This window comes from Pristiophorus japonicus, chromosome 20, assembly GCF_044704955.1.
Source record: "Pristiophorus japonicus isolate sPriJap1 chromosome 20, sPriJap1.hap1, whole genome shotgun sequence".
Taxonomy (NCBI): domain Eukaryota; kingdom Metazoa; phylum Chordata; class Chondrichthyes; family Pristiophoridae; genus Pristiophorus; species Pristiophorus japonicus.
In genome coordinates this window covers 81,604,745-81,623,340 of record NC_091996.1, presented here as the reverse complement: position 1 = coordinate 81,623,340, position 18,596 = coordinate 81,604,745, and the positions used below count along the sequence as shown (strand labels likewise).

Genomic DNA, 18,596 nt, shown 5'->3' with positions numbered 1-18,596 from the left:
GGAGGCACTTCACACAAACGGTAATGGAGATCTCCAGCCCTCTCCTAGTGAGGCTGGGGCTCAATTGGAAATTTCAAACCTGAGGTTGAAAGATTTTTCTTCGGCAAGGATAGGAACCAAGGCAGGTAAATGGAGTCAAGATTAAGATCACCCATGAGTTAATTGAATGGTGATACAGTTGAGGGGCTGAATGGCCTACTCCTGTTCCTCCTCATCACAGGCAGTCCCTCCGAATCGAGGAAGACTTGCTTCCACTCTAAAAGTGAGTTCTTACGTGGCTGCACAGTCCAATACGAGAGCCACAGTCTCTGTGACAGGTGGGACAGACAGACGTTGAGGGAATGGGTGGTTGAGAAGTCTGGTTTGCCACACGCTCCTTCCGCTGCCTGCGCTTGGTTTCTGCATGCTCTAGGCGATGAGACTCGAGGTGCTCAGCGCCCTCCCGGATGCACTTCCTCCACTTAGGGCGGTCTTTGGCCAGGGACTCCCAGGTGTCAGTGGGGATGTTGCATTTTATCAGGGAGGCTTTGAGGGTGTCCTGGTAACGTTTCCTCTGCCCACCTTTGGCTCGTTTGCCGTGAAGGAGTTCCGAGTAGAGCGCTTGCTTTGGGAGTCTCGTGTCTGGCATGTGGACTATGTGGCCTGACCAGCGGAGCTGATCGAGTGTGGTCAGTGCTTCAATGTTGAGGATGTTGGTCTGGTCGAGGACACTGATGTTGGTGCGTCTGTCCTCCCACGGGATTTGTAGGATCTTGCAGAGGCATCGTTGGTGATATTTCTCAAGCGACTTGAGGTGTCTACTGTACATGGTCCATGTCTCTGAGCCATACAGGAGGGCAGGTATTACTCCAGCCCTGTAGACCATGAGCTTGGTGGCAGATTTGAGGGACTGGTCTTCGAACACTCTTTTCCTCAGGCGGCCGAAGGCTGCACTGGAGGCCGTGTTGAATCTCGTCGTCCACGTCTGCCATTGTTGATAAGTAGAGAGTTTTCTTATCATGGAATACTCACCACTTGACCGGCTAGTTGCAGCTCCAGCAACACTCAAGAAGCTCGACATCATCCAGGACAAAGACATCCGCGTGATTGACACCTCGTCTATTTGTCACAAATGCCCATCCCTCCACTATTTACAGGGTGCACTCCGAATAGAGCACTTGCTTAGGGAGTCTCGTGTCGGGCATGTGGACGATGTGGCCCGCCCAACGGAGCTGGTCGAGTGTGGGCAGAGGACAACCTCAAAGCCTCCTTGATAAAGTGCAACATCCCCACCGACACCTGGGAGTCCCTGGCTCAAGACCACCCTAAGTGGAGGAAGAGCATCCGGGAGAGCGCTGAGCACCTCGAGTCTCATCGCCGAGAGCATGCAGAAAACAAGCGCAGGCAGCGGAAGGAGTGTACGGCAAACCAGACTCCCCACCCACCCTTTCCCTCAACCACTGTCTGTCCCACCTGTGACAGAGACTGTAATTCCCGTATTGGACGGTTCAGTCACCTGAGAACTCACTTTTAGAGTGGAAGCAAGTCTTCCTCGATTTCGAAGGACTGTCTACGAGGATGATGATCGCAGGATGCACTGCAGCAACTCGCCAAGGCTTCCTTCGACAGCATTCCCCAAACCAGCGACCTCTACTGTTTATATGCAGATTATAGATATACTCTCTGTGTAGTCACTGTATAGTTGCATAAGATGGAGACTTGTTACCTGATGTACTATCAATAAGGTTTACACTGTGTATATACTATGCTGGCACCACTAGAGGGTGCGACTGGTGGAGACCGGGGTTTCCTGCCCCTGTGGCAGGGGCTGTTCACTAGAGGGCACTGCAGTGGGAGACCTCAGGGTCACCTGAATAGGTGTGCAGGGCCCAGTAGAAGAGGCTGCCCACCATGCTTGTTCTTATACTGGGCCCTGCACACCATGCTTGTTCCTCACTCTGGAGTTACGAATAAAGGACCAAGGTCACTACAGTTTGAGGACAACACATTGCCTCATGGAGTCATTCATAAGTGCATTATAGACACAACATCTACCACCTCAAAGGACAAGGGCATAGCAACAGGAACACCTCGAGGTTCCCTCCCAAGTCACACACCATCCCGACTTGGGATATATATCGGTCCTTCCTTCGGTGTCGGTGGGTCAAAATCCTGGAACTCCTGACCTAACAGGATTGTGGGAGTACCTTGACCACACGGTCTTCTGTGGCCCAAGCAGACGGCTCCTCAGGGAAACTAAGGATTGTGAATCATTGCTGGCCTTTCCATTAATGCCCATAACCCTGGAATGAATTGTAAAAGAACTGAGATCTGTATGTAGCGTGTAAAGTGTTGTTGTACCCATGACTTTCAGATTTGTCACCGACATTGTGAGGCTCTACTATCAGACTGACCAGGAAGTAAAAGATGATCCTGAGCTCCAGGCCTGGATTAAGGACCTCATTGAAGTGGGATTGCAAGACCTTAAAAACGCCGGTGAGTGAGCAAAGCCTGCTGCGAATGTAACCCATACCTTTCCAGGAGGCCCGTGACCAGGTTTCTTTCTATGATATCATAGAATCATCGAATCGTACAGCACGGAAGGAGGCCACTTGGCCCGTCGTGCTGTGCCGGCTTTGTGAAAGATCTCCACCCCCAGCTTTCTCCCCATAACCCTGCAAATTCGTCCTCTTCAAACACATCTCCAATTGCTTTTTGAAAGTTTCTGTGGCATCTGATTCTAGCAGTCTTTGAGGCATTGCGTTCCAGATCTTACCAACCCTCTGGGTGAAGAAATTTCACCTCATTTCTCCTCTAGTCCTTTCACCAATCATTTTAAATCTATGACCTGTGGTTTCCGACCCCAGCATCATCACAGGCAGCCCCTTGAAATCGAGTTCTCGGGTGAGTTCTCAGGTGACTGAACAGTCCAAAACGAGAACCACAGCCCCTGTCACAGGTGGAGCAGACAGTGGTTGAAGGAAGGGGTGGGTGGGGCTGGTTTGCCGCACGCTCCTTCCGCTGCCTGCGCTTGTTTTCTGCATGCTCTCGGTGACGAGCCTCGAGGTGCTCAGCGCCCTCCCGGATGCACTTCCTCCAGTTAGGTTCATCTTTGTCCATGGATTCCCAGGTAGGGATGTTGCACTTTATCAAGGAGGCTTTGAGGGTGTCCTTGAAATGTTTCCTCTGCCCACCTGAGGCTCGCTTGCCGTGTAGGAATTCCAAGTAGAGCGCTGCTTTGGGAGTCTCGTGTCAGGCATGCGGGCGATGTGGCCCGCCCAACGGAACTGGTCGAGTGTGGTCAGTGCTTCAATGCTGGGGACGTTGGTCTGATCGAGGACGCTAATGTTAGTGTGTCTGTGCTCCCAGGGGATTTGCAGGATCTTGCGGAGACACTTGGCAGAGGAAAGAGTTTTCCCCTCCTTGCTCTATCAACATAAGAACATAAGAACATAAGAATTAGGAACAGGAGTAGGCCATCTAGCCCCTCGAGCCTGCTCCGCCATTCAACAAGATCATGGCTGATCTGGCCGTGGACTCAGCTCCACTTACCCGCCCGCTCCCCGTAACCCTTAATTCCCTTATTGGTTAAAAATCTATCTATCTGTGACTTGAATACATTCAATGAGCTAGCCTCAACTGCTTCCTTGGGCAGAGAATTCCACAGATTCACAACCCTCTGGGAGAAGAAATTCCTTCTCAACTCGGTTTTAAATTGACTCCCCCGTATTTTGAGGCTGTGCCCCCTAGTTCTAGTCTCCCCGACCAGTGGAAACAACCTCTCTGCCTCTATCTTGTCTATCCCTTTCATTATTTTAAATGTTTCGATAAGATCACCCCTCATCTTTCTGAACTCCAACGAGTAAAGCCCCAGTCTACTCAATCTATCACCATAAGGTAACCCCCTCATCTCCGGAATCAGCCGAGTGAATCATCTCTGTACCCCTTCCAAAGCTAGTATATCCTTCCTTAAGTAAGGTGACCAAAACTGCATGCAGTACTCCAGGTGTGGCCTCACCAATAGCCTATACAGTTGCAGCAGGATCTCCCTGCTTTTGTACTCCATCCCTCTTGCAATGAAGGCTAACATTCCATTCGTGAATTGGCGAGAATAGACTGGCAAAGGACACTTAAAGGGTTGATGGTGGATAGGCAAAGGCAAACATTTAAAGATCACATGGATGAACTTCAGCAATTGTACATCCCTGTCTGGGCTAAAAATAAAACGGGGAAGGTGGCTCAACCATGGCTAACAAGGGAAATTAAGGATAGTGTTGGAACCAAGGAAGAGGCATATAAATTGGCTAAAAAAAGCAACAAACCTGAGGGCTGGGAGAAATTTAGAATTCAACAGAGGAGGACAAAGGGTTTAATTAAGAGGGGGGAAATAGAGTATGAGAGGAAGCTTGCAGAGAACATAAAAACTGACTGCAAAAGCTTCTATAATTATGTGAAGAGAAAAAGATTAGTAAAGGCAAACGTAGGTCCCTTGCAGTCGGATTCAGGTGAATTTATAATGGGGAACAAAGAAATGGCAGACCAATTGAACAAATACTTTGGTTCTGTCTTCACGAAGGAAGACACAAATAACCTTCCGAATGTACTAGGGGTCAATGGGTCTAGTGAGAAGGAGGAACTGAAGGATAGGCGGGAAATTGTGTTAGGGAAATTGATGGGATTGAAGGCCGATAAATCCTCGGGGCCTGAGAGTCTGCGTCACTCAGAGTTGTTAACCTGTGGAATTCTCTACCGCAGAGAGTTGTTGATGCCAGTTCATTGGATATATTCAAGAGGGAGTTAGATATGGCCTTTATGACTAAAGGGATCAAGGGGTATGGAGAGAAAACAGGAAAGGGGTACTGAGGTGAATGATCAGCCATGATCTTATTGAATGGTGGTGCAGGCTCGAAGGGCCGAATGGCCTACTCCTGCACCTATTTTCTATGTTTCTATATTTCTATGCACCGGTATCCAGCAGGTCAGTCCCTTTCACCTTCTCCACTTCCATCTGAACGGTCGGTCTCCCCCACGCATCGTACTCGAGGGAACACAGGGGAACAGGCTGTGTCTGTTCTAGTCACTGTTTTGGCTGGGATGGGGCAGTTGGGATTTCGGTACCGGTGGCGGTGGCTACCCTCCCAGAGCCATCCAGCATTGTTCGCAGCACAGTCAGAAAGGTATCAAACGTGTGGGGAGGGGCTGGCTTCTCGGTCTCGGTCTTTTGGGCAGGGGCAGGAGAACTCTTCCCTGTGCTACTCTTCCATGGGTTTCTACAATCCTTTCTCCAGTGCCCACTCTTTCCGCACCCAAAACAGGTACGTTTTGTACCGGAGGGGTTGCCCCCCTCGTGGCACCATTCCCTCTTGTCCTGACTAGGTCTGATTTCGAGGACCCTTCCCTTGGGTGGGTGCTCTTCCGTCTCTCTGCCGTTCCAATAGGCTCGGGTCAGTTCCCTGACCACTCCCTGTTCGATGGTCAGGGGATCTCTCGGGTCAAACCAGGCCTCAGCCTTTGTCCTTATACGTGGTAAATTGTTTGCCACCAGGCTCCGGAGCTAGTGGGCTCTCTCATCCCGGCTTAGGTGATTTCGGTTGAGGTCCCCTCTACAGGCGCTCTGGTACACAGGCCACAGCCTGTCTGCGAAAGCCTGTGGGGTTTCCCCTGTGAGCTGCACTGTCTTCTCCACTCTGGAGAAGGGACTCCCGTCATTACAACCCATGGCTTCTAGAATATCTTCCTGGACAGCGGCACATGTCCTCTGTCCCCTTTTGCTCTCGGCAGAGAGGGACCTGTACAGCTTGCTGTCCAGTGAGAGGAGGTGCATCTTTGCTATCTCGGCATCATCACACCCGTTAATATCCCCTGCCTGTTCCACTTCCATAAAGTGAACCGAGGTGTCCCCCTTTGGGGTGAGCTTTCCCAGGTGACTTATCATAGCCCTAAGCTGTTGGGTCGTGTGGGGAACCACAAACTGACTTTCCAGGGGCCCCACACCCCCAGCACCGGTGGGCGGGCCAAACGTTTGTTGCCGGACCAGGCACATTGGCCCTGGTTCTGGCCCTTCCTGTTCTGGCTCGCCTGCCCCTCCTCCCTGCTGCCAAGCCAAGCTGAAACTCGGTGCCACAGGTGGTGGTGGTCCGCTGTCCCTGTCCGCCCCACAACTCGTTCACCCTCCTGCTGCCGAACCGGTATAGTCACCGGCACCACAGGTGGTGATTGAACAGTTTCCTCCTTCTCTTCCAGGTTTACCCGGGCCATACCCGGGTTTATTAGGAATACCTTGCCTTTTGCCTTGGACAGAGCAAGGATTAAACTTTTGATTTGTTGCTGGCAGGGACCGTGGTCTCCTGACTCAAACCCATTAGTGCTGGCTACTTTATAAGCTGCTGTACGTCTCTTAACTTCTCCTCCAGCTCTTTTACTTGAAGGGTGAGCCGAGTGTTTTCCTCCCACAGTATCTTTTCATTATTCTTAGCCTCGGTAACCTGACACTGAAAACAGTCCTGGCTGTTCTTGAACCTTTCCATTAGCTGTGCCTTTCCATGCTTCAGCTTACTGAGTTCTCCCCATAACCTTCCTCCTCCCAGAGCCCTTTCCTGTGATGTCTCTGCACATTCCCAGAGTATAAAAGGGGGCTCACCTCTTGGTGTCATCACTCTCGGAGCTGCAAATAAAGGACTACAGTCTTCACAGTTTGATTACCATACCCCTGCCTCGTGGAGTCATTAACAAGGTGCCTACATACACAGTACCTTTGTCTGGAAGGAACGTTACTCGTTGTTGGATTTGGTATTTTGTCAACTCTCGAGCAAGCCCGCTTAACGGTTTGAGAACTGGTTTGTTGCAAAGATTTCTTCATTTCAGTTTGTAACCATTTTGTCCGATAAATGCGTGGATTTTCAAATGACGTTTACCGATTTTCCACTTAAAATTTGTCAGCCTTTCCCGACATCGCAACAGTGAATTTTCTACAGTTTATGCTGCTCCCCACAGGTTTCTGCTGATGTCTGCACCAACCTTCTGGGCCTCTAATGGCTGATATATTTCCAGGTCAGGCTGGTGTGTGACTTGGAGGTGGTGGTGTCCCATGTACCTGCTGCCCTTGTCCTTCTCGGTGGTAGAGCTCGCGGGTTCGGGCACAGAATATCTCACACCGGGAGCACACATATGGGCATGGAGGTATACGCACCTATTGTGCTTGGAGGCTAATCGTACGTTTAATATGGAAAATCAAACCCTTATATTGTAGTGAGAGTCACACCATTTCATTGTATGGACCTTTGTCCTGTTTGGAGCCCATCCTGGGAGGAGACTGCAGCTACTCTGTGAGAAATAGCTGAAAATATCAAACAGGACATGCCACCAGATTTAGTTTGACCAAAGCAGTGTACAGATATCTCCCTGAAAGAGAGGGACTGAGAGACACCAGTCAGTGTACAGATATCTCCCTGAAAGAGAGGGACTGAGAGACACCAGTCAGTGTACAGATATCTCCCTGAGGGAGAGGAGACTGAGCTACACCAGTCAGTGTACAGATATCTCCCTGAGGGAGAGGGACTGAGAGACACCAGTCAGTGTACAGATATCTCCCTGAGGGAGAGGGACTGAGAGACACCAGTCAGTGTACAGATATCTCCCTGAGAGAGAGGGACTGAGAGACACCAGTCAGTGTACAGATATCTCCTGCGAGAGAAGGTCTGAGAGACACCAGTCAGCGTACAGATATCTCCCTGAGAGAGAGGGACTGAGAGACACCAGTCAGTGTACAGATAACTCCTTCAGGGAGAGGAGACTGAGCTACACCAGTCAGTGTACAGATATCTCCCTGAGGGAGAGGGACTGAGAGACACCAGTCAGTGTACAGATATCTCCCTGAGGGAGAGGGACTGAGAGATCCCCATTAGCGTACAGATATCCCCATGACGGAGAGGGACTGAGAGACACCAGTCAGTGTACAGATATCTCCCTGAGAGAGAGGACTGAGGGACACCAGTCAGTGTACAGATATCTCCTTGAGGGAGAGGGGACTGAGCGACACCAGTCAGTGTACAGATATCTCCCTGAGGGAGAGGGACTGAGAGACAGCAGTCAGTGTACAGATATCTCCCTCAGGGAGAGGGACTGAGAAAAACCAGTCCGTGTATAGATATCTCCCTGAGGGAGAGGGACTGAGAGACACCAGACAGTGTACTGAAATCTCCCTGAGGGAGAGGGACTGAGAGACACCAGTCAGTGTACAAATATCTCCTTGAGGGAGAGGGGACTGAGAGACACCAGTCAGTGTACAGATATCTCCCCAAGTGAGAGGGACTGAGAGACACCATTGATGTGTCCAGATATCTCCCAGGGCAGTTACATCTATGGAATTTTTAGCCCAGAGAGAGGGACAGAGAGAAAGACGGTGAGGGAAAATAGATTTGTAATACCAGATTTATTTTGTATTTTTTAATAAAACTTCAGCTTTATGACAGACGAAGATGGAATTTGAACTTGAAAGCATGAAAAGAGTTTGATGAGAACACTGGTAACATCAGCACTACACCTGTGTGGGATGTGAATAAACAAACTTAAGAGATCCCATAACCTCGTCTTTCAGGACTTTCAACACCCCCAGGGCACATTAACGGACAACAATATCATTGTCTCAGCTTGTTTACTGTAAACACCTTTTCCCCATTCTCCCGACATTACAGGGACACAATTTCATGCTGTGTCTCTGCCCCTCACGTTGTCTCGTCTCATGATCCATCTCTCTGTAACCCCCCCTCTCCCCACCATTTCCCTCTCTCACCTCCTGTATTTCCAACCCCCTCGCTCTCTCCATTTCGGGCCCAACCTGCATTAGGGATGCAGCAGCCATTTTGTCTCAGGTGCCAGCTGTCTGCACGGTGTCCATTTTGTGTGAGGTGAGGGTCTTTGATTATATTATCGGGACCAAGCACCTGTGCACGGTGATGTGCAAAATCTTGATAGCTGTATCGCTCTACATTTAACTTTATCCCCCCTCTCTCTCTATCTTTCTTTATCGCTGTATCTCCACACCTTCCTTTATATCTCTCGCCGTAGCCCTGTATCAATCCTCAAACTAATCCCACTGTCCCGCTCTCTCGCCCAAAACCCTGTATTAACCCAAAACAAATCCCACTGCGCCGCTCTCTCCTTATAACCCTCTTTCAATCCCAAACTAATCCCACTGCCCTGTTCTCTCCCCATAGCCCTGTTTCAATCCCAAACTAATCCCACTGTCCTGTTCTCGCCCCATAGCCCTGTATCAATCCCAAATTAATCCCACTGTTTCGCTCTCTCACCATAGCCCTGTATTAATCCCGAAACTAATCCCATTGCCCCGCTTTCTCCCCATAGCCCTGTATCGATTCCCAAGGAATACCACTGCACTGCCCTGCTCTCTCCCCATAGCCCTGTATCAATCCCAAACTAAACCCACTGCCCCACTCTCTCCCCATAGCACGATATCAATCCCAAAACTAATCACATTGCCCCGCTCTCTCCCCATAGCCATGTATCAATCCCCAAACTAATCCCACTGCCCTGCCCTCTCCCCATAGCCCTGTATCAATACACAAACTAATCCCACTGCCCCGCTCTCTACCCATAGCCCTGTATCAATTCCCAAACTAATCCCACTGACCCGCTCTCACCCCATTGCCCTAAATCAATCACCAAACTAATCCCACTGCCCCGCTCTCTCCCCATAGCCCTGTATCAATCCCCAAACTAATCCCACTGCCCCACTCTCTTCCCATAGCCCTGTATCAATCCCGAAACTAATCCCATTGCCCCGCTTTCTCCCCATAGCCCTGTATCAATCCCCAAACCAATCCCACTGCCCCACTCTCTCCCCATAACCCTATATCAATCCCAAACTAATCTCACTGCCCCACTCTCTCCCCATAGCCCTGTATCATTCCCAAAGTAATCCCACTGCCCCGCTCTCTCCACTTAGCCCTGTCTCAATCCACAAACTAATCCCACTGCAATGCCCTGCTCTCTCCCCATAGACCTCTATCATCCAAACTAATCCCACTGCCCCGCTCTCTCCCTTTAACCCTTTATCAATCCACAAACTAATCCCACTGCTCCGCTCTGTCCCCTTAGCCCTGTATCAATGCACAAACTAATCCCACTGACCCGCTCTCTCCCCATAGCCCTGTATCAATCTCAAACTAATCTCAATGTTTAGCTCTCTCCCCATAGCCCTGTATCAATCCCAAACTGATCCCACTGACCCACTCTCTCTCCGTAGCCCGGTCTCAATCCCAAACAAGTCCCACTGCCCCGCTCTCTCCCCATAGCTCTGTATCAATCCCAAACTAATCCCACTGCCCCGCTCTCCCCCCATAGCCCTATATCAATCCCCAAACTAATCACATTGCCCCGCTCTCTCCCCATAGCCACGTATCAATCCCCAAACTAATCCCACTGCCCTGCTCTCTCCCCATAGCCCTGTATCAATACACAAACTAATCCCACTGCCCCGCTCTCTACCCCTAGCCCTGTATCAATTCCCAAACTAATCCCACTGACCCGCTCTCACCCCATTGCCCTAAATCAATCACCAAACTAATCCCACTGCCCCGCTCTCTCCCCATAGCCCTGTATCAATCCCGAAACTAATCCCACTGCCCCGCTTTCTCCCCATAGCCCTGTATCAATCCCCAAACCAATCCCACTGCCCCACTCTCTCCCCATAACCCTATATCAATCCCAAACTAATCCCACTGCCCCACTCTCTCCCCATAGCCCTGTATCATTCCCAAAGTAATCCCACTGCCCCGCTCTCTCCTCTTAGCCCTGTCTCAATCCACAAACTAATCCCACTGCAATGCCCTGCTCTCTCCCCATAGACCTCTATCATCCAAACTAATCCCACTGCCCTCTCTCTCCCCTTAACCCTTTATCAATCCACAAACTAATCCCACTGCTCCGCTCTGTCCCCTTAGCCCTGTATCAATCCCCAAACTAATCCCACTGCCCCGCTCTCTCCCCATAGCCCTGTATCAATCCCCAAACTAATCCCACTGCCCCACTCTCTTCCCATAGCCCTGTATCAATCCCGAAACTAATCCCACTGCCCCGCTTTCTCCCCATAGCCCTGTATCAATCCCCAAACCAATCCCACTGCCCCACTCTCTCCCCATAACCCTATATCAATCCCAAACTAATCCCACTGCCCCACTCTCTCCCCATAGCCCTGTATCATTCCCAAAGTAATCCCACTGCCCCGCTCTCTCCTCTTAGCCCTGTCTCAATCCACAAACTAATCCCACTGCAATGCCCCGCTCTCTCCCCATAGACCTCTATCATCCAAACTAATCCCACTGCCCCGCTCTCTCCCCTTAACCCTGTATCAAACCACAAACTAATCCCACTGCTCCGCTCTGTCCCCTTAGCCCTGTATCAATCCACAAACTAATCCCACTGACCCACTCTCTCACCATAGCCCTGTATCAATCTCAAACTAATCCCAATGTTTAGCTCTCTCCCCATAGCCCTGTATCAATCCCAAACTAATCCCACTGACCCACTCTCTCCCCGTAGCCCGGTCTCAATCCCAAACAAGTCCCACTGCCCCGCTCTCTCCCCATAGCTCTGTATCAATCCCAAACTAATCCCACTGCCCCGTTCTCTCCCCATAGCACTCTTTCAATCCCAAAACTAATCCCACTGCCCCGCACTCTCCCCATAGCCCTGTCTCAATCCCAAACTAATTCCACTGCCCCGCTCTCTCTCCCCATACCCCTGTATCAATCCCAAAACTAATCCCACTGCCCTGCTCTCTCCCCATAGCCTTGTCTCAATCCCAAACTAATTCCACTTCCCCGGTCTCTCTCCATAGCCCTGCATCAATTCCCAAACTAATCCCACTGTCCCGCTCTTTCCCCATAGCCCTGTATCAATCCCAAACTAATCCCAATGCCCTGCTCTCTCCCCATATCCCTGTCTCAATCCCAAACTAATTCCACTGCCCCACTCTCTCCCCATAGCCCTGTATCAATTCCCAAAATAATCCCACTGCCCTGCTCTCTCCCCATAGACGTGTCTCAATCCCAAACTAATTCCACTGCCCCGCTCTCTCCTCCTGTGCCCTGCATCAATTCCCAAACTAATCACACTGCCCTGCTCTCTCCCCATAGCCCTGTGTCAATCCCAAACTAATCCCACTTCACTGCCCCGTTCTCTTCCCATAGCCCTGCATCAATCCCAAACTAATCCCTCTGTCCCGCTCTCCCCATAGCCCTGTTTCAATCCCAAACTAATCCGACTGCATCGCGCTCTCCCCATAGCCCTGTATCTATCCTAAACTAATCCCACTGCCCCGCTCTCTCCCCATAGCACTCTTTCAATCCCAAACTAATCCCACTTCCCCGCTCTCCCCCCATAGCCCTATATCAATCCCCAAACTAATCACATTGCCCCGCTCTCTCCCCATAGCCCTATATCAATCCCCAATCTAATCCCACTGCCCCGCTCTCTCCCCATAGCTCTGTATCAATCCCAAACTTATCCCACTGCCCCGTTCTCTCCCCATAGCACTCTTTCAATCCCAAAACTAATCCCACTGTCCCGCTCTCTCCCCATAGCCCTATATCAATCCCCAATCTAATCCCACTGCCCCGCTCTCTCCCCATAGCCCTGTATCAATCCCCAACCTAATCCCACTGCCCCACTCTCTCCCCATAACCCTGCATCATTCCCAGACTAATCCCATTGCCCCACTCTCTCCCCATAGCCCTATATCAATCCCCAATCTAATCCCAGTGCCCCGCTCTCTCCCCATAGCCCTGTATCAATCCCAAACTAATCCCACTGTTTCGCTGTCTCCCGATAGCCCTGTATCAATCCCCAAACTAATCCCACTGCCCGGGCTCTCCCCATAGCCCTATATCAATCCCCAAACTAATCCCACTGCTCCACTCTCTCCCCAATAACCCTGTATTATTCCCAGACTAATCCCACTGCCCCGCTCTCTCCCCTTAGCCCTGTCTCAATCAACAAACTAATCCCACTGCACTGCCCCGCTCTCTCCCCATAGCCCTGTATCAATCCCAAACTAATCCCACTGCCCCGCTCTCTCCCCTTAGCCCTGTCTCAGTCAACAAACTAATCCCACTGCACTGCCCAGCTCTCTCCCCATAGCCCTGTATCAATCCCAAACTAATCCCACTGCCCCGTTCGCTCCCCACAGCCCTGTTTCAATCTTCAAACTAATCCCACTGCCCCGTAGACTCCCCATAGCCCTGTATCAATCCCAGACTTATCCACTATCTCGCTCTCTCCCCATAGCCCTGTTTCAATCCCCAAACTAATCCCACTGCCCCGTTTTCTCCCCATAGCCCTGTATCAATCCCAAACTAATCCCACTGCCCAGCTCTCTCCCCATATCCCTGTTTCAATATTACCCCAATCCCACTGCCCCGCTCTCTCCCCCTAGCCCTGTATCAATCCCAACCTAATCCCACTGCCCCACTCTCTCCCCATAGTCCTGTATCATTCCCAAAGTAATCCCACTGCCCCGCTCTCTCCCTATAGCCCTGTATCAATTCCCAAACTAAACCCACTGCACTGCCCCGCTCTCTCCCCATAGTCCTGTATCAATCCCAAACTAATCCCACTGCCCCGCTCTCTCCCCTTAGCCCTGTCTCAGTCAACAAACTAATCCCACTGCACTGCCCCGTTTTCTCCCCATAGCCCTGTATCAATCCCAAACTAATCCCACTGCCCAGCTCTCTCCCCATATCCCTGTATCAATACTACCCTAATCCCACAGCCCCGCTCTCTCCCCCTAGCCCTGTATCAATCCCAACCTAATCCCACTGCCCCACTCTCTCCCCATAGTCCTGTATCATTCCCAAAGTAATCCCACTGCCCCGCTCTCTCCCCTTAGCCCTGTATCAATCCCAAATTAATCCCACTGCCCCGCTTTCTCCCCATAGCCCCATATCAATCCCAAACTAATCCCACTGCCTCGTTCTCTCCCCTTGGTCGTATTAATATCTAAACGAATCAAATCAAGAAAGCAGCAAAGATCAGGGATGAACAATTATAATAATCGGTATAAATTCAAAGCATGCGTTTGGGCACTTATTTACAAAAAATGAAAACCAAAAGAGGTGGGAGGGGGAGAGTGAGTGTGAGGGAGGGAGAGGGTGAGAGGGGGAGGGTATGTGAGGGAGAGAGGGAGAGGGGGAGGTTGGGTGAGAGAGAGGGAGCAAGTGAGAGGGGGGAGGGGAGAGGGTGAGTGAGGAAGAGAGAAAGTGAAGGAGAGCGAGATAGGGAGGAATAGAGAGGGAGGGGGAGAGGGAGAGGGGAAGAGAAAGCGACAGAGAGGGATGGAGAGATCGGGAAGGAGGGAGAGAGAGGGAGGGAGGGAGAGATTAGGAAGGAGGGAGAGAGAGAGAGAGAGAGAGAGTGAGAGAGAGGAAGAGGGAGGGAGGGAGGGAGAGGGCGGGAGGGAGAGCAAGAGGGAAGGCATGTTTTCAGTACATATGCTGTCTGTGACTGACCGTGATGTCACCAACCGTGCACTGAACCTCCAAAATTTCCCTCGATTCAGGAACGGTCCCCGCTGCTTGGAAGGTGGCAAATGTAACCCCGCTATTCAAGGAAGGAGGGATGGAGAAAACAGGGATATACCGGCCAGTTAGCCTGACATCAGTTGTCGGGAAAATGCTGGAATCTATTAGGGACATGGTAACAGGGTACTTAGAAAATCATAACACGATGAGGCAGTGTCAGAAAGGTTTCATGAAAGGGAAATGGTGTTTGACAAATTTCTGAGAGTTTTTTGAGGATGGTAAGGTAGATGAAGGGGAACCAGTGAATGTAGTCGATTTGGATTTCCAAAAGACAGTTGTTACAGTACCACATAAAAGCAAGCTTAGGGCTCATGGGGTTGGGGTAATATATTAGCATGGATAGAGGATTGGTTAACGGACAGAAAATATAGAGTAGGGATAAATGGATCTTTTTGAGGTTGGCAGGCTGTAACTAGTGGGGTGTCCGCAAGGATCAGTGCTGAGGCCTCAGCTATTTACCATCTATATTAATGACTTAGATGAAAGGACTGAGAGCCAAGTTTGATGATGATACAACGCTAGATGGAAAAATAAGCTGTGAGGAGGACACAAAGAGCCTACAAAGGGATATGGACAGGTTACATGAGTGGGCAATATGGTAGTAGATGGAGTATAATGTGGGTAAATATGAGGTTATTCATTTTGGTAGGATGAATAGAAAAAAAATGGAATATTTTTTAAATGGTGAGAAACTTAAATGTTGGTGTTCAGAGAGATTTAGGTGTCCTTGTATGGGAAACACAGAAAATTTACGTGCAGGTACAGCAAGCAATTAGGAAGGCAAACGTTGTCCTTTATTGCAAGAGGGTTGGAGTAGAAGAGTAACAAAGTCTTGCTACAAGTGTACAGGGCCCTGGTGAGACCACACCTGGAGTACTGCGCACAGTTTGGGTCTCCATATCCAATGAAGGATATACTTGCCTTGGAGGCGGTACAACAGACGTTCATTAGATTGACTCATGGGATGGAGAGGGTTGTCCTATGAGGAGAGATTGAGTAGTTTGGGTCTATACAGTCTGGAGTTTAGAAGAATGAGAGGTGAACTAGTTGAAACATAAGATTCTGAGGGGGATTGACAGGGTAGATATTGAGAGGTTGTTTCCCCTGGATTGGCGAGTCTAGATCGAGGGCACATAGTCTCAGGATAAGGGTCGGCCATTTAGGACTGAGATGAGGTTAAATTTCTTCACTCAGAGGGTGGTGAATCTTTGGAATTCTCTGCCCCAGAGGGCTATTGTTGCTCAGTTGTTGAGTATATCCAAGACTGAGATCGATAGAATTATTCAGTCTGGACTTCATTTAAATACCACTTGGAAAGCAAGATCCTACAAATCCACTGGCAGGATAGACGCCCCAACGTCAGTGTTCTCTCTCAGGCCAACTTCCTCAGCATCGAGGAATTGACCACGCTCGATCAGCTCCACTGGACGGGCCACATCATCCACATGCCCGATGCTAGACTCCCGAAACAAGCGCTCTACTCCGAGCTCCGACAAGGAAAGCGAGCCCCAGGCGGGCAGGGGAAACACTTCAAGGACACCCTCAAAGCCTCCTTGAAAAAGTACAACATCCCCACCCACACCTGGGAATCCCCGGCCCAAGACCACTCAAAGTGGAGGAGGAGCGTCCGGGAAAGTGCCGAACACCTCGAGCCTCTTCGCCGGGAGCACGCAGAAGCTAAGCGCAAACAGCGGAAGGAGCGCACGGCAAACCAAGCACCCCACCCACCCGTCCCTCCAACCACCATCTTCCCCAGACACCGCCTGTGACAGAGACTGCAGGTCCCACATTGGTCTCATCAGTCCCCTGAGAACTGGTGTTAGTGTGGAAGCAAGTCATCCTCGACCCCAGGGGACTGCCTCAGAAGAAGAATTTCGACAGCTATTAACTGAGCTGAAAGAGAGGAGGGAGCTAGAGGCAATGCTTGAGGTGAAAGGACACTGTGTGAAGTCAGTGCCCTTGCTTTGGTCAAACTAAACCTGGGGGTCCCCAGTCTCATATTTTCAGCTGTGTCTCACAGAGTAACAGAGGCCATGTGTGCGATATTCTGTGCCCAACCCCACGACCTCGACCACCTACAAGGGCAGCAGGCGCATGGGAACACCACCACCTCCACGTTCCCCTCCGAGTCACACGTCACCCGGACATGGAAATATATCGGCCGTTGGAGTCCCGGAGGGTTGGTGCAGACATCGGCATGTTGTGGAAAGAAAGTAGACGGAGCCATGGGTACGCTTTGATGCGAGACACTTTATTGCCAGCATGCAGGGGAGAGAACTTCAGTGAACCAAAGACTCTCCGGTTGAAAAGTTACATCAGATTATAGACATGATTGAACGGAGGTTCAGCAAGTTACAAAGATAAGAAGCGTCCATATATTTCTGTGACTGACCGTTGACCCTTGCCATGTGACACGCTAATGACTACACCGAGGTCGCTTCCATAACCAGTACAGAGCCTCGGCTTTGATCGATTTTTGCCCTTCTGCAGTTGTTGCTTTATCTTATCCGGCCTCCAGTTAACATTGTTTCTGATTCAAGGTTTCGTGATGAACATGTTTGAAACAAATGCTAGTTAAATGTTGACACTACGCTTTGCACCGGTTTGATCGAGCTTGCTATAATGCTTTACTGTTACAGCGACAGTGTTAATAGCATGGCTTCTTGTACAACTACAATATATGTTTGAAGGTTATTGGACTTACATGTGATAGAACAATCACTGTTTTTTTTACATCATCCACTCATTGAGCAATAGCTGCACCCTAAAGCAATCCCCTGAACCTTTCGGTTTCCTGATCAAGCAGAAGCAGTTGAGAACAGGCACCAGCATGTGAGGGCTTGGGAAATGGTAACCTCATTGCGTAAAAGTAAAATCACGTCATATCAGGTTATAGAAAAGTGGCAAAACCTGATTAGGGGCTTCTTTACACAGGGAGCGGTGAGATTGTGGAACTCTGTGCTGTACGAACTATGTAAGATTACTATGTATATTACCATTCCATATTTTTACAGAGACACTGGAGATGAAGCTATGGCATAGGGTGTGTCACCCAGAAACAATCATTACACAACAATAATGCTAACATTGTTTTATTTTAAAACACACTGGGGTTACTTTCAACAAAAAAATGTCCCTTCAGACTCCCCCCCCCCCCCCCCCCCCACCTTCTTAGTAAGTAGCTGCCCCAGAGGGTTGAAAGCCCACAGAAAACCACCAGGGATCTGGGATGAAAGCAAAATACTGCAAATGCTGGAATCTGAAATAAAAACAAAAAATGCTGGAAATCTCAACGGGTCGGGCAGCATCTGTGAAGAGAAACAGAGTTAACATTTCGGGCCAACGACCCTTCATCAGAACTGGAGAGTGTTTGGAAAGAACACTGAAAGGGGGAGGGGAGGAAAAAACAAAAGGGAAGGTCGGTGATAGGGTGGAAAGCAGGAGAGATTCGAGACAAAAGGGGATGATGGGCTGAATTGAGAAGGTAATGGCAGAGGTTAGAAAAAGGTTAATCTGGAGAGGGTGTGAATGGCGGGGTAATGACCAGCTGCCATTATAGACAAAGAAAAAAAAAGAGAAGAAAAAAAATCCTAAGATGGGGAGAGGGGAAGGGAGCCAAAGGTGGCCACAGGTTATGCTCTGAACTCGATCTGGGAGACATCCTTCCTTGAGTCTGTCCATTCTGTTCATTAGATGGTGATGCTGTTCTCGATGTTCACTGGACGCAGGTACTCGTATTTCAGGGTCAGGCCGCGGTTACGTTCCTGGATCCTGCGATCGATTTTCCGCAGCTCTTCCTGAAACGCCCAGATGACGTCCTTCGCCACGTCTTCGGTGAAATACTCCTCACAATCTCCGAGCTTCCTCTGCACCGAGAAAATAAATGGTTTGCATTCAGTTGGAGGCAGGCAACGGTCAGCTCGAAACCGGGGCAGCCTTGTGCTGTGGAGACCACACTGAGGGGCAACTGGGGCGAGGCGGACAACCTCGTTTCACGCAGGGTCCTTACGTCCAGCGGGC

At 50.1% G+C, this 18,596-nt stretch overlaps 1 protein-coding gene across 1 annotated transcript in view; it reads left to right on the top strand.

The window, feature by feature from the left end:
• LOC139232980 (polyunsaturated fatty acid 5-lipoxygenase-like) overlaps positions 1–18,596 on the top strand; it is an 80,580-nt gene that overhangs the window by 46,971 nt on the left and 15,013 nt on the right. The window contains exon 11 of the mRNA XM_070863478.1: positions 2,354–2,475. Coding sequence (XP_070719579.1) covers positions 2,354–2,475 — 122 coding nt within the window. The remainder of the gene's footprint in view (positions 1–2,353; positions 2,476–18,596) is intronic.